General features: G+C 40.8%; 1 protein-coding gene across 15 annotated transcripts in view; it reads left to right on the top strand.

Moving 5' to 3' along the window:
• Positions 1-16,789, top strand: part of FSTL4 (follistatin like 4) — a 1,659,076-nt gene that overhangs the window by 1,543,171 nt on the left and 99,116 nt on the right. For all 15 annotated transcript variants that reach the window (XM_056516583.1, XM_056516582.1, XM_056516581.1 and 12 more), the window contains one exon: positions 711-831. In XM_056516583.1, the coding sequence (XP_056372558.1) occupies positions 711-831 (121 nt within the window). The remainder of the gene's footprint in view (positions 1-710; positions 832-16,789) is intronic.

Below are 16,789 nucleotides of genomic sequence, written 5' to 3'. Positions count from 1 at the left end.
AAATTTCAGGGGTGCCAACATTTACGGCCATGACTGTACATAGAATGAAGCAAACTCACTTCATAGACATCGACTCACCATCAACAACCAATATCAGCAATCATGCTGATGTTGGTCATTAAACCTCTAAATACCTGAATCATGTAAAAGGCTAAGTGACAGAAGTGACAGGTGCTACTCCTCTCCGGAGCCCGATCACCACCCCCGCAACTTGATGGTGTACCAATTGATTGCTAAGGCAGTGCCTGATCTACTTATATAGCCTGCTTCATGCAGGATGTTTTAGAAGAGTACTGATGTAACTGATCAATTTTATTCAATAAAATAGCATTGATCAGCCTAAGTAATCTAATCATTGCTTATAAGGGATTTAAAAGGTGCTAAAAATTATTACGGTATTATTATTATTTTTTAAAATATAAAAAGACCATCCCCTAATAAAAATTACAATGACCCCTTATCCCATTTTTAAAATTAAAAGATGTAAACCAAAGAAAAAGATTATAATTAATTATTGGGGTCAGAATTTAGCAATTTTTTTAACAGTAGTAAAATAAAACCAAAGCTATCTAAACTGAGTATTATTGTAATGTAATATATTTCTCCTATAGAGGTAAATGACCTCCACTGACTTTCATTGAATTAATTATGTTTCATGTTAATTATTAGTGTTTGGAATAAACTTACATTTTAATATTTTGTTTTCACAGGATTTTGGAGAAGACAATTCATTATACATCACCAAGGTAACAACCATTCATATGGGCAATTATACATGCCATGCTTATGGCTACGACGATCTCTACCAGACACACATCCTTCAGGTGAATGGTTAGTAAATGGCACGTATGACAATTCACAATTACCAATGTTAAGTTATTAAATGTTTTATTTTTAGCCTCACGACCTGTGACCTTAGGGCTGCAAGCAATACTCTTTGCCATCGTGGTAAGAGAAGCTAAGCTGGGCTCTAACTCTTCAAGGGCCCAGCAAGCCTTCAAGCCTGTTGTAAGTGAAATAACCAATACAGATTGTTGGAAATCTGCAAATTTTTTTGAATGCTTAGTCCTGCAGACTAGATGACAAAAAAAATGGGATTTATGCCAATTTTCTGTATTTTTGGGAAGTAGTAGTGTAGGGCGATGAAACTTGCTGCAATTTTCTGTGCAGATTTGCACACAAAAAATCTGCAGGAAATGATGGTATCAGCCATGTAGATAAGATGTGAACAGATCTAGTGGACAAGGTGTAGAAATGTTCTGCAGATAAATTGACCTGGAATGTGTTTTTGTTTTTTTCAATTCACAGCAGCTCAGTTTGTTTCGATTCTGTTGTGGTAGAATTTTACTATTGTTTTCAAAGGGGAAATCAATAATTATGTTCTACCCTTTTATCCTGGACTATTCTGTGAATCTTCTGCAAAAACCATAATTGCTGATTTTAAAGGGATATGTTGATATTATAAGATTTTTTATGGGATACTCGCTCACCCCTGTCCACCACAGCTCCCATTCCAGCTTCTTCCGGTCCCCTGCTGCTCAGTGTTTCTTCCTACATCCAAGACAAGACATCGCCCTGCCCGCTCTGCCAATCGCTAGCCACAGCAGTGATCTATCTCAGCCAGTGATTGGCTGAGCAGGCAGGTCCTGCTACAGTGCCTCCGAAGCAGTGAGTAGCATGGTATGAGAAGTTATTGAAATGGGGGCTGCAACGTATTCACACTAACCCCCAACAGCCTATACATTTTTATGAAATACCAGAATACCCCTACAATCTGCACAGATTTGGTGCAGATTGTAGTTCAAATTGCCCTTTGAATTTTGGATAGAACTGAAAATAGTCTGAATGTTTATTCTGAATGTCGAAAGATAGAGGATTCAAAGGATTTCAAGTTAACAAGTACTGTCAAGTGTTGGCTAAATATTCTAAAGCAGGCAACCATTTAAAATTGGATTTTTATTCATAAATTGTCTATAAAATATTCAGGGAGAAAAACAATAATCTGTCATAGGAGACATAGAGCAAGGTTTACAAGCTTTAAGGCAATAAAATCAGGTAGCCTCGTCATGATGATCATTGAACTTTACAATGGTATTTACATAAAAACTTTCATTATGCTGTACAGCGTATTACGTCTGATATAAATGAGAAAGCTGCTTCTTTAATGAATGCCTATAAACACATCAGCATGGATTTATATGCTGGAAACTGGGTCTTTATCACATGTCTGCTCTGATGATAAGGCAATCCCCCTTTAGCTATGCCCTTTCCTTGTAGTCTATGAGAAATAGTGCATTTTAAAGGCTATTGTGTTTTCTACTACTATATAAATGTCATCAAAGTTAGAATTCCCCATTAAAGAAAGGAATGAAATAGCAATGAAATATATTTGAATTAAATCTGTCCCACGCAATACACTGTCCTATCTGCCGGCAGCACATTACAGTCCAGGAGGATGAAAACAAATTGATATGTAGTTTTCCGGGATTAGATTCATTATGACTTGAAATGTAATTGTTTTAAAGGGGTTATCCAGTTATTAAAAACGTTTCCCCTATGCACCGGATAGGAAATTAGAGTTTGATGGCAGGGGTCCGACCGCTGAGAACCCCTGCGATCTCCAGAACAGTGCCAGGCTCTCCATGCTCAGCACGTCAGTCACTGGCTGAGGGGGGACTCTGTTGTGGCCGTCACTGCCCAGACGAGTACACCCACTTGGTGGCGCTGGTGCAAAAAGGTAAAAAGTCACCACTGTTTGCAAAATATATGCAGCTTTTTTACACCCAAACACAGGTGTAGAAGGATGATAAATTCTCCTCTTTTTTCTGTTTCTTAGTCGACTTTAAAGATTTTGGCGGAAATGTATTAAAAAAAAACTTGTGCGGAGGAGCAGTTTCCCATAGCAACACGTTTTGGCTCAGCAACTGGTATAGGAAAGAAGGGTTTCAGTTCACAGAGAACTGGGCTCCTCTGTCAGATACTGGCTCTATAGTAATGGACTGTATCTCAATGGGGGAGGGTACAGCTGTGCTTGGGAGGAAGATGGCCAGAAGGGTGGAGGAGGGTTTAAACTAGGTAATGGGGAGAGGAAAATTACAATGTACGGGGGAAGACAGTGTAGATGGAGAGCTGGGAATAGGTAATAAAACCGAGGGCAGAGCGGTGGGAGGAGTTTGAACAGTCATAATTGATAAGAGGAAAGGAAATATGAATAGAACAATCAGGTGTATGCAGACAAATTCCAGAAGCCTCAATAATAAACTTGAAGAACTAGAAATATTAATGCTGGAAGCAAACAATGACATAGTGGGGATAAGTGAGATATGGCTGGATGCAAGATATGACTGGGCAGTTAATATATAGGGCTACATTCTGTTTAGAAATGACTGTTCAAGTAAGAAAGAGGGGATATTACAGAGGGATCTGAGGAAGCTGGAGGCATGGGCAGAGAAATGGCAAATGAAGGTTAAAGGGTTTATCCAGGAAAAAACTTTTTTTATATATCAACTGTCTCCAGAAAGTTAATCAGATTAGTAAATTACTTCCATTAAAAAATCTTAATCCTTTCAGTACTTATGAGCTGCTGAAGTTGAGTTGTTCTTTTCTGTCTAAGTGCTCTCTGATGACACCTGTCTCGGGCACTGTCCAGAGTAGAAGCAAATCCCCATAGCAAACCTCTTCTACTCTGTGCAGTTCCCAAGACAAGCAGAGATGTCAGCAGAGAGCACTGTTGCCAGAGAGAAAAGAACAACTCAACTTCAACACCTTATAATTATTGGAAGGATTAAGATTTTTTTAATAGAAGTAATTTACAAATCAGTTTAATTTTCTGGAGCCAGTTGATATATAAGTTTTTTTTCCTGGAATACCCCTTTAATGTGGATAAATGTAAGGTTATGCACTTGGGGTGTAAAAACAAAATGTACAATGATGTGCTAAATAATAAAACATTAGGTAAAACTTCTACATAAAAGGACTTGGGTGTACTGGTGGACAGTAAGCTTAAAGGACAACTGCAGCGGAATTACACTTATCCCCTATCCACAGGATAGGGGATAAGTGTTTGATCGCGGGGGGTCCGACCACTGGGACCCCCCTCGATCTCCCTAACGAGGCGCCGGCATTAGCTCCCAAGGTGACGTAGCTTCGACCTAGAGGTCGACGGTGACACCCTGTCTCCTCCCCGTCCCCATACAGTTCTATGGGGGATGCGGGGAGGCACGAACGCTGCCTACCCGCCTCTCCCATAGAGATGTATGGAGGAGGCGTGCCGGCCACAACGTCATGCTGCGGCTGGCACGCCCCCTGCACGGGAGAGCCGCGGCCCTGTACAGGAGATCGCCTGGGGCCCCAGCGTTAGGACCCCCCCGCGATCAAACACTTATCCCCTATCTTGAGGATAGGGGTTAAGTGTATGTACCGCTGCAGATGTCCTTTAACTTTAGGGATCAGTGCCAGGCAGTTGCTGCCAAGTCATGGGATGTATCAAGAGAGGCATAGAGGCTTGTGACAAGAACATAGTTTTGCCCTGTATAAATCATTAGTCAAACCACATATGAAGTAATATGACCAATTTTGAGCACCTGTAAATAAAAAGGATGTGGCTGAGGAGGATGACAAAGGTAAATAATGATATATGAGAATTAGACTACCAAGACAGGTATTTAGTTTGGAGAAAAGGGGCGATATAATCACAATGTACAAATATATGAACGGACAGTACAGGGATCTTTCTAATCTTTTTATACCTAGCCCGGTAACCATAACAAGAAGGCATACTGGCATAGTTTTTTTTTTTTTTTGCCTTCCTGTGGATCAACATAGTAGGGTTTTAGGTTAAACTTGATAGACCCTTTTCTTTATAAACTTTAAAAACTATGAAACCAATCACATTCCACCTTTAATTTTTCAGAGGCCTTTTTAAAAATGAAAGAAGCAATCTGATTGGTTGCTATGGGCAACTGTTCCACTGTTTCTGAGATGTATGAGACTAATGTTGTAGTGCTGGCTGCTTTATAGTCATAAATGTTTGGTAAGAAAAAAAATAATTCATGCATGGTAGACCAGTCCCAATATTTTATATAATACATTTCACAAACAAGAAACAAATATGTAATGGAAAGTCATTCACTGTACATTAATTAATTACTTTCACTTTTGGGTTGTTTTAAATTCTAAGGGTATGTTCACATTTGTTTAGGTAGACATTACAACAAAATGGCATACAGACATATGCCATAACTTATACCGAGCTGTGCCCATTCAGTTCAATTTAACAAACATACCAGTCTACCAGTGACTAAGTTAAATCCATATTAGAAAATATACTGTAATGTAGCTGGGCACAGGCAAGGACACTTTTGAGTCCTATAAAAAATTACAGTATAAGCAAAAAAATGGAATAAAAATAGTCACTAGTAGAATACACTTGGTCCATTGAACTGAATGGGCATGGCTTGGGTATACTGTGTACTGTAAATATGTCGTTTACCCATAGGCAGCTTTACAAGTGTGAACCTAGCCTAAGCTTTCAGGTAAATAAGAACTAAGGTCTCCTTCAGTCACACAGTATATGGATATCAATTAAGTGACAGGATGGTTAGGATTCTCCAGCTTGGCCTTATTTACCATGCCCTCTGCACTAGCATTGTCTCCTAAGGACTGTTCTACATGGGGATAAGCTGGTTTTAGCTTTTTTATTTTTATAATTTTTTCCAGTAGGTAGGGAGCACTGCAGCCCTCAACTCGCTTAAACAAAAATACTCAACTCACTAAAACTAAAACAAGTAGACACCTGTTTAAATGTCCTGCCATCTGAAGCATTAGCGTTGGCACTGTAGCTGATCCGGCACACTTTCTTAATTTGCTAGCCAGACTCATGTTACATTGACGATCACAACTCCCCCGAGCAGAATTGGTCATCAATTCTATGTCAAGACACTCCTGGCAGAACCAAACGCAACACGGGAGCAAGGCAGATAATTTGCTAAAAGCTTTAAAAAAATACCAGGGATTTCAAGAGTTTCTTTATGTGACCTTAAGAGAAGTCTACATGAATTTGTCTTTTAAGTGCCATCTGAGTAGTGTACAATAACAGTAAATTACATAAATCTTCTGTACAAAAAATGTTGTGCGTGAGGAATAGTAAACTCCCTGTCTGTGACCTGAGCCTAAGACCTCTTACACAGCAGTATTTTGGTCAGTATTTTGCATCAGTATTTGTAAGCCCAAATCAGTTGTGGGACATAAAGAAAAAATACATTTCATGTTATTATGGATTTGGTGCAGAGTTTTTAAAATTGTGTTTTTGTTGACAAAGTTTATTTGAGTTTAATGGTATCTGCAATGGGAAAATATTATTTTTGTTGACAAAGTTTAAAAAAAACTATTCACTACTCAGCCTACTCAGCACTCCTGAGAGGAGAACCAAAAAAGTAGGACTTGCTTTGTCCTTGGCGCCTATTACCCAAACACCAATTCCAGCCGATAGTAGTTCGTTAAAACAACCGGCCTTTATTGGTAATAAAGGCCAGTTGTTTTAACGAACTACTATCGGCTGGAATTGGTGTTTGGGGAATAGGCGCCAAGGGCCAAGCAAGTCCTACTTTTTTGGTTCTCCTCTCACTATTGTTGCACCACGACCTGGAGGTCATGGTGAAGGCCGCCCAGGCTGCCGCCCGTACTTTCGACTACAAACCCCAGGGAGTCTAAAAGCTCATCAAGGTGTTATGCCCTCAGCACAACGCTACACGGTAAGGTGCAAAAGACACGCTCACACGCCAATCCACCTTGTGATTCTCCACTAGGAGTGCATCTCTTTTTTTATATGCCCTTGTAGGTAGAAACAGCAGATCGGCACTGCTCTGTCTCTCTCTGTGTTGATCGGAAGTGATTCGCAAGGGGGACTGCGTGTGGAGGTGCTCAACTACTTAGAAGTGCAGACTGTCCAAAATCATACAGGTAAAGAAGAAAGCGTAGTGGCACTCACCAGGTTGGTTACTTCATAGGTAGCTTTATTCCATAAGAAGGATTGACGTGGGCGGCATCAGATCCGGCCGGACCGAGACGCCAGTGCGTTCACTTGCTGGGTTACAATTGTTTCACGCTTGCGCGCTTCAACAGACCCTCCCTCTCACCGCTTCCCTCACCTGTATATGAACACCTACAACAGGTGACGTCAGAGGTGGGAGGGATTACAGCAAGCATCAGTTTAAAACCAGTTACAAAAGAAACTACATTTAAAACCAACATACATTATAGAGAGGGTAATGCTGATAAAACTAGTGAAAAGTTTTGTTTTTCATTCAAATATAGCCCCCTGTCTGATTTAATTAGAAGTTCGATCCCAAAAAATTGGAGCTTGATCGAAAGAGACCCACAGTTAGGAGCTGTCAGATTACAAAGACCATTAGTGACGTTCAAAAGAACGAAGAATTTAAAAGATGAATTAGTCAGCAGCAAGTTTAAAGAAGTAAGTTCGGAAAATTGGTTAAAGAAAATGTCAGCTAAAGGTAATTTTCAATGTAAGAGATGTAAATGGTGTCCTTAGTTTTCATCTGGAAAAAATGTGACAGTGGGGGGTGGGGTAACCAAAGAGATAACCGAGTACATATGTTGCAGAACCAGTTATGTGGTATACGCAATCATATGTACATGCGGTAAGTTCTATATTGGGAGTACCATACGTGCCATGAACACTCGATTCAGAGAGCACGTCTGGTCTGTAAATTCAGGTAAAGGGTCCCCGCGCCTTATTGAGCACGTTAAAAAAGACCATGATGGAAACACAAGTGTGTTAAAATTTACAGGGATTAAACGGTTAACCCCGCGAAAGGGAGTGAATATTGTTAAAGAGTTACGTGAAGTGGAGGCCCGTTGGATTTTAAAAACACGGGCACAGGATAATGTAGGTCTTAATGACAGAATAGATTTGGGCACTTTCTTGTAACTGTATGTTGGTTTTAAATGTAGTTTCTTTTGTAACTGGTTTTAAACTGATGCTTGCTGTAATCCCTCCCACCTCTGACGTCACCTGTTGTAGGTGTTCATATACAGGTGAGGGAAGCGGTGAGAGGGAGGGCCTGTTGAAGCGCGCAAGCGTGAAACAATTGTAACCCAGCAAGCGAACGCACTGGCGTCTCGGTCCGGCCGGATCTGATGCCGCCCATGTCAATGCACCTTCTTATGGAATAAAGCTACCTATGAAGTAACCAACCTGGTGAGTGCCACTACGCTTTCTTCTTTACCTGTATGATTTTGGACAGTCTCTTTTTTTATATATATCTACTCAGCACTCCTGGTTCTTCCACAGCATCGCAATACAAATCATGTTAGGCCACAGTGGATGACATATACCTAATCTCCATACTTGAGCGTGTAGCCCACCAGTGCCAGGCTTCTCTACTTCTGAATTAGATTTTTGCAACAGCAAATAAAAAAAATGTGAAGAATCCAACTCCTTAAACTCCACAGATGGTCCCACTATACAATCTAAGTATAAAGGTAATTTTATAGCCATATAAGATGTTTCAATATGTTGTATAGAGTCTAACAACTGTCCAACTAGTAGCTAACTGCTGGCATATTAAATTGAATGCCATATAAAAGTCATATTGCAACAGTAGACATATGCTGTGTAGTTAATATATGAAACATACCATGCTCACTAAGCTGCGAAATGATTTTCCTGCTGTGAGAAATTATTTTTTATCATCACAATAAGGCTATTTCTCTGAAACCAATCATGGTATAACATATGGATGTATGCATAGATTTCCTACATAAGAAATAAGACCATTTGATACTTTATTTTACATACTAACTACTTTAATATTGTTATAAAGAAAGGAACTTTGGAGTCTTTCATGGCAGTGACACAGTTCTAAAGCAACAAATGTCTGCACCATGAAGATTTTATTGTCATTTTCAAAGAGAATCTGTTTGCGATCTTTCTTTTTTTTTTTTTTTGACTATTTGAATTCTCTATAAAATAAGAATTCTGTAGCATCTTTACTAGAAATGCGCATTTTGACATTCCTCTGTAATCCTACCTAAAATGTATGAATGAAGGCCCTTTTACATTACGTTTTCCTGTTCTTGTTGGATGTATAAGAAAGAGAAACCCTTTAACAGTTATAGTGCATTCCAACAATCTATGTTTTATAGCAAAGTGGCCATAAAGAAGCATCTTCTCAGTAAAATACATAAAAGCCTGCTTGAAGTTTGCAAAAAAGCATCTAAAGGACTCTAAGAAAGTCTAGACTGTAAGAAATAAGCTTCTCTGGTTTGATGAAACCAAATTGTTACTTTCTGGCCTCAATTCTAAGTGTCATACCTGGATTAAACTAGGCACTGCTCACCAGCTGCCCAATACCATCCCTACAGTGAAGCATAGTGGTGGCAGTGTCATGCTTTTTTTATTTGCTGGGACAGGGAGACTGGTCAAGGTTGAGCGAAAGCTGAAAACCTAATCCCAAGTGCTCTGGACCTCAGACTGGGCCGAAGGTTGACCTTTCAACAAGAAAATTACTGCCACAGGGTACGAAATTTTCACAAACACATGAAAAAGCAGTGGCATTCTGAGTATTATGTTCAGAACCTTGGTGCGGACAGCCGTGGTTGTGACATCATGCCACATCCCCTTGTGATGTCACACCACGCCTCTCCATTCATGTCTATGGTAGGGGGCGTGACATCACAGCTGACTGCACCAAGAATTCTGGACCCCAGTGATCAGACATCTTATAAAAATAAAAACAAAAAGGCCTGTTGTCTTAACCCCTAAAGGACATGGCCATTTTTGAACAGGGTACTCCGCCCCTAGACATCTTATGCCCTATGCAAAGGATAGGGGATAAGATGTCTGATCGCAAGGGTCCAGCCTCTGGGACTCCCACGATCTCCCTGCAGCACCGGCGTATAGACATGAATGGAAGGGGCATGGCATGATGTCATAAAGGGGCGTGACGTGATGTCACGATCACGGCCACCCTCCCAAGTATTCTAAACATAATGTTCAGAATGCTGGGTGCTGCACGGAGATCGTGGGGGTCCCAAAAGCCAGACCACCCCATCAGACATCTTATCCCCTATCCTTTGAATAGGGGATAAGATTTCTAGGGGTGGAGTACCCCTTCAATGGGGACAAAACCTTCCTCCCTGCTCTCCTAAGCTGTCACTTTTCTGCTCTGTCAGTTTCCCTGACCCTCTGTCTGACAGTCTGGCAGTCTGATATTATATAATGTGCTACACAGACAAATCTCGACAGGGAATGAGGAGAGGTGGAGGAAGTAGTGATGATAGTCACTGCAGAGATTGTCTGTGTAGCACACTATACGATATGAGGCTGCCAGACTGATAGAGGGTCTGGGAAACTGACAGAGCAGGAGAGTGAGGTGACAGGATGGGTGAACAGGGAGGAAGGTTTTGCTCTTCCGTGCTCAGGGCTTGTGTCTCACAAACTGACAAAGCAGAAGACAAGTGGTGCACAGGATGGGGGACAGAAAAAATTACTGAGCATGTAATACCTAGGCTTTTCAGAGATGCTGTGAGATGTATCCAAGGACCACAACATTCATGACTAGGCATGCACATGGGCTACATGTGGGGGAATCATTTTTGAACAAGGTCATAGAAAACATTGCATTGAACATATTTTTATTGCATGTTTGCAATTACAAGTAGGTTAGATGCATACATTCGATATTACTTCAGTTTATGTCAAATTTTTCAAGAAAAGTAAATACAAAGTATTTTAAAGTAATAAGAAACAGAGAAAATGTTAATCTCTAGGTTGTTCTAATAGGAAAAATTGAAAGTGAAAGTATTGTGTAGTATATCATTACATACATTAAACTGGAGGGACAGCCCCTTTAACAAACTTCATACAGTGACCCCCCGACCTACGATGGCCACGACATATGATCAAATCGACATACGATGGCCTCTCAGAGGCCATCGCATGTCGATGTCAGGGGCCATCGCATTAAGTGCTATACGGCAGTGCAAAATGCTTTATCTGCTGCCGGATAGCAGCTTAATGTTCCCCGTGTGGTGCGGTGAGTATTACTTACCCCTCCACGATGCTCCGGGGTGCCCTCCGGGTCCAGCGCTGGTCCTCCGGTGTCTTCTCGGCCCTCTCCGGTGATGTCACTACGCTGTTGTGCACGCCGTCCCGTCATCCAATAGGAACGGCGTACGCAGCGGCGTAATGACGTCGCTACGCAGGCCCAGTAAGGCCTTGCGGAAGACAGCGGAGGACCGGAGAAGACAGCAGAGGACCGGAGAAGACCAGGAGAGCCCAGTGGAGGCCCGGGGTCACCATCCGGAGTGGCAGGGACACCATCGGGAGAGGCGGGACGCGGTCCGGAGCAGCGGGGACAGGTGAGTACAGCTTCCTATACTTAACATTGCACGAATCCCTCAACATACGATGGATTCGACAAACGATGGCTCATTTGGAACGAATTACCATCGTATGTTGAGGGACCACTGTATTTGTAACCACATGATGTGCTCCTGTAGGGTTAATCATAGCTGCTAAATGCTTTTTTATGCCCCATGTTCATAGCTCCAGGATGTGGAGCAGTGTGGCAGCAGAGCCATCTTATCAGAAGTAGGCACAGCCCTTGTAAATGTGTCACATACATCCCCCTACTTTATTATACTCAGGCTTACTCCTACAGATTATCAGGGCCTGAGCATTTTGTTCCTCTGCCTCTTGTGCCTCTTCATTCCTTCTTCTTGGTTACCAAGGGAAATAGTCGGCTTAAAGTGAAAACCTCTATGACCCAGGTTTACTATTTCTGAACAACTGGGTACTACTGTCCAGGATACTTATTGTGTAAATATACAAGTAAGGAATGAGAGGAATTGTCTTACAACTCCCACATTTCCGGACAGTCAAAGGCTATGCAGACATGCTGGGACTTGTAGTTTTACAACAGCTGGAGGAAACAGTGTGATGGGGTGTGATGCGTTTGCATCATATCTTTTGGGCTGCTGTGGTCTTACCTCTAAAGTCTCATCATGTATTGTAGGGGCCCATACAATGTAATATTTGGATGTATACTAAATAATATGCTATTTTCTACCTCTTAATAACCACTAATTGTTAGGAAAATGAATGTTTTTGTCGCCATAGAAACAATTTTTCACAGCTTATAGTTCATAAAAGAAATGTCAACCCCCAACTATAAAATGTGAGTGTGTCATGGATAATCACCACTTGTAGCCAATGCTGGTAATCAGAAATCCTGTTGTTACATGGGGTCTACTCCACTGAGCCTGGATAAAAACAACACCCTTTATACACCTCTATCAAGACCAGTAATTACTGTGTTAATGTGTTTAGTAAGAGGAAGCTGCTAACGCTTCATACGATTAATACAAATACCACATCATTCTTTTCATTTGACTTAAATGGAGCTAGTTGCTCTCAACTTTTAAATATCAAATGGCAGAATGTGTAAATCTTTCCAGTTCTGGCCATGTTCATCCCTTATTCTCTTTCATTCCAAACTGTAGGAATTATGGATTATCAAATGTTATAGTTTATTGGGCGGTCATAGAAAAGTGAATAACGTGAGATGTATTACTACAATAAAAAAAATAAAAAAATTATTACTGTTATTGTGTGTTTTAATCATGGGAGCCTGGTGATCATGTCTGCTCAGTCTTTAGCTCTATATTTTGTGGTATTTCTTGTTATCTTGAAACTTTGGTTTAGGAGAAAAGTACTGATTTATGTTTTAAATCAACTGGTGCCAGAAAGTTAAACTGATTTGTAAATGACTTCTATTAAAAAATCTTAATCCTTCCAGAACATATTACCTGCTGAATACTACAGAGGAAATTATTTTCTTTTTGGAGCACAGAGCTCTCTGCTGACATCATGACCACATTGCTCTCTGCTGACATCTCTGTCCATTTTAGGAACTGTCCAGAGTAGGAGAAAATCCCCATAGCAAACATATGCTGCTCTGGACAGTTCTTAAAATGGACAAAGATGTCAGCAGAGAGCACTGTGCTCGTGATGTTAGCAGAGAGCTCTGTGCTCCAAAAGAAAATCATTTCCTCTTTTGTATTCAGCAGCTAATAAGTACTGGAAGGATTAAGATTTTTTAATACAAGTAATTTACAAATCTGTTTAACTTTCTGGCACCAGTTTATTTAACCCCTAAGGACACATGACGTACTGCCGGGACCCGTTGCTAATAGCACGCGGCATTGATCGAGGTGCCGTGTGCTATTAACCCTTTAGACGCGGCGTTCAAAGTTGAACGCCGCGTCTAAAGTGAAAGTGAAAGCATGCCGGTTAGCTCAGGGAGCTGTTCGGGATAGCCGCGGTGAAATCGCGGCATTCCGAACAGCTTACAGGACAGCTGGAGGGTCCCTACCTGCCTCCTCGCTGTCCGATCGCCGAAAGAATGCTCAGTGCCTGAGATCCAGGCATGAGCAGCCAAGCGGCAGAATCATCGATCACTGGTTTCCTATGAGAAACCAGTGATCAACGTGAAAGATCAGTGTGTGCAGTGTTATAGGTCCCTATGGGAGCTATAACACTGCAAAAAAAAGTGAAAAAAAAGTGAATAAAGATCAGTTAACCCCTCCCCTATTAAAAGTTTGAATCACCCCCCTTTTCACATTAAAAAAAAAAACACAGTGTAAATAAAAATAAACATATATGGTATCGCCGCGTGCGGAAATGTCCGAATTATAAAAATATATAGTTAATTGAACCGCACGGTCAATGCCGTACGCGCAAAAAAATTCCAAAGTCCAAAATAGTGCATTTTTGGTCACTTTTTATATCATGAAAAAATCATGTATATCAATAAATCCTTTCAATGCAAAAATGGTACTGTTAAAAACTTCAGATCACGGTGCAAAAAATGAGCCCTCATACCGCCCCATATGCGGAAAAATAAAAAAGTTATAGGGGTCAGAAAATGACAATTTTAAACGTATTAATTTTCCTGCATGAAGTTATGCATTTTTTCCAGAAGTACGACAAAATCAAACCTATATAAGTAGGGTATCAGGGAACCTACAGAATAAAGATAAGGTGTCATTTTTACCGAAAAATGTACTACGTAGAAACGGAAGCCCCCAAAAGTTACAAAACGGCTTATTTTTTTTTTCAATTTTGTCTCACAATGATTTTTTTTTCTGTTTCACCGTAGATTTTTGGGCAAAATGACTGACATCATTACAAAGTAGAATTGGTGGCGCAAAAAATAAGCAAACATATGGATTTTTAGGTGCAAAATTGAAAGAGTTATGATTTTTTAAAGGCAAGGAGCAAAAAATTAAAATGCAAAAACGGAAAAAGGAGTTAAAAAAAAAAGTTTTCCACTGGAGTACCCCTTTAAGGGTGTTTGTCCTTACATCTATCAGCTCTATTTGCTACTAAGATCTGCAAACACCACTGAATAGCTGATAGGATATAAAAGCAAACTGTATTTTTCCTGGAACTGATATGGTTGCCAAACTCAAATATTTCTCAGCTAAGAGCCAAGGAGGTGGGGCTAAGCTGCTCAAGTGCCACAGCCTGAAACACCTCCTCAACCACTCTTCTTTACCAGCCATTCTTTGACTGATGTACAGGCTCTGGTTATGGCTGCAACATATCATGCAGACGGACCCCATAATAGTAAATGGGATCTGTTGGGAACCATTGTTTCCTGTTGTGCTCCATTAAAAAGAACTTCCGTTAACGCACAAAAAAAAAAGTACCTGATGGACCTTTTTTCCGATGGGGCACAACGTCAGTGTGAAAGGGGCCTTAATAGTGCTCTTTTTGCATCAAAGATAAAACCTCTCCTGTTCACACAATAAGCAGTTGGGAATTTTTCTTTTCTCTACAGTCCATCAGTGCACCTCCTTCAGCGGTCACTGAGGTCTTTAGTGTACTCCCAACCCCTTTTAGGCCACAAACCTAAAGCATCCTGTGGCCTCAGGGAGATAATGGCAAAACTGAATAAGTTGTACCTCTATTTCCTTAATGTCATTGATAGTATTGATGTTCAAGACTTGAATATAACTGCTAATCTAAGATGTAAAGAACCATAGTTCCCACAGTTATCTTAAGGAGGACCTGTGACTAGCCACACAAAAAGGAGATTTCATTATCATTAAATAGTTAAGGGTTCCCTGATCACACAACTTACACCTCTGAATAGTTTTTTGATATTCCCTTCTATTAATTTTAATAATGGAAGAAAATATCAGGTCATAAGAGAGGGAGTGTTTATTAGGCATACAATCAAATAGCTAGCCGGTTGGGGACCGGACCGGGATGCCTGCTGAAATCATTCAGCAGGCATCCCGGCACATCGCCAAGGGGGGGTCCTGAGACCCCCCCCCCCCCCCATGTCAGCGGTCTCAGAAAATCGCATGTCAATTCAGACATGTGATTTTCTGCTATTTCGGGCTGATCGGGTCTCTGGTGACCCGATCACCCGGAAAATAGGGATGATCAATGCTGTCAGTGACACCCCCGATCATCCTGAGGGATAGGAGCAAGGTCGCAGTGCTGCGATCTCCTCCTATCCCCTGCCATTGGTCAGAACTGATTCTGACCAATGGGAGCGCAGGACAGTGAGTTGCCATGGCAACCCTCCATCCTGCCCACCCCTGGATGTCGTGGGGAATGTGGGGAGAAGATGGAGGCCGGTACCTGGAGGAGAAGATGCGTGGGGACCGCCGATCGTCGCTGGAGACAGGCGCAGGTAGGGAAACAAACGGTAGCCCTCCAGATGTTGCCAAACTACAACTCTCAGCATGCCTGGACTGCCCAGGCATGCTGGGAGTTATAGTTCTGTAACATCTTTCCCTTCAGATTTTGCAATTTTCATTACATTTTTGAAAATTGCTGCTCTACTTTGAAGCCCTCAAATATTTTCAAAAAGTTAAAATATGTCCATTTTATGATGCCAAAATAAAGTGGACATATTGTATTTGTGAATAAAAATAAAATGTATTTGGAATATCCATTTTCCTTACAAGCAGAGAGCTTCAAAGTTAGAAAAATGCTAAATTTGAAAAATTTTCACCAAAAAAGGATGCAAGTAACGCTGAAAATTTACCACCAAAATAAAGTAGAATATGTCACGAAAAATCTCAGAATGAGAATATTCGGTAAAAGCGTTTTCAAGTTATTAATGCGTAAAGCGACGGTGGTCAGAAATGCGAAAAGGGCTCAGTCCTTAAGGTGAAAAAGTGCTGCGTCCTTAAGGGGTTAAAGCATTACTATGTATATATATTAGTGGGCTCAACCAATAAATAACTAAACAAGGGTGCTGCCAATGCTTGTATAGTCACCACAAGATTTACAAACAAGAAAAAGCAAAAGCACACAGGAGCGCACACCAATAATTAAATAGCAAATAATACTTTATTCAAATCATACAATAAACAGTATATGTGACACACATTTAAAAACAGTTAAAATAAGCGAGTCAGATGACATATCGTCTCCCAGAGCCACGGAGGAGAACCCCCAGTTACCTGGAGTGTCCCCCCAAGGGACACCTACAATTCCTGATAATATGTAGTAAGCACCTCCTTTCTACCATGTACCCCTATGCAAATAAACAAGTATAGATGTTATTGCACAATTCTCAATAGTCAAAGAGAAATAGGACTAGTAAGTAGTTCTATAATAAACAGTTCCTCACACAATCATAGACCGCAATAATAAAGACACAATATTAAATAGCAGCAATGTACATAGCCGCCATGTGAGTAAGGATACGAACCAGCCATCAATCAAGAAAAGGTACAAAAG

This window comes from Hyla sarda, chromosome 4 (genome assembly GCF_029499605.1).
Source record: "Hyla sarda isolate aHylSar1 chromosome 4, aHylSar1.hap1, whole genome shotgun sequence".
NCBI lineage: Eukaryota > Metazoa > Chordata > Amphibia > Anura > Hylidae > Hyla > Hyla sarda.
This window is presented reverse-complemented; position numbering and strand designations above follow the sequence as displayed.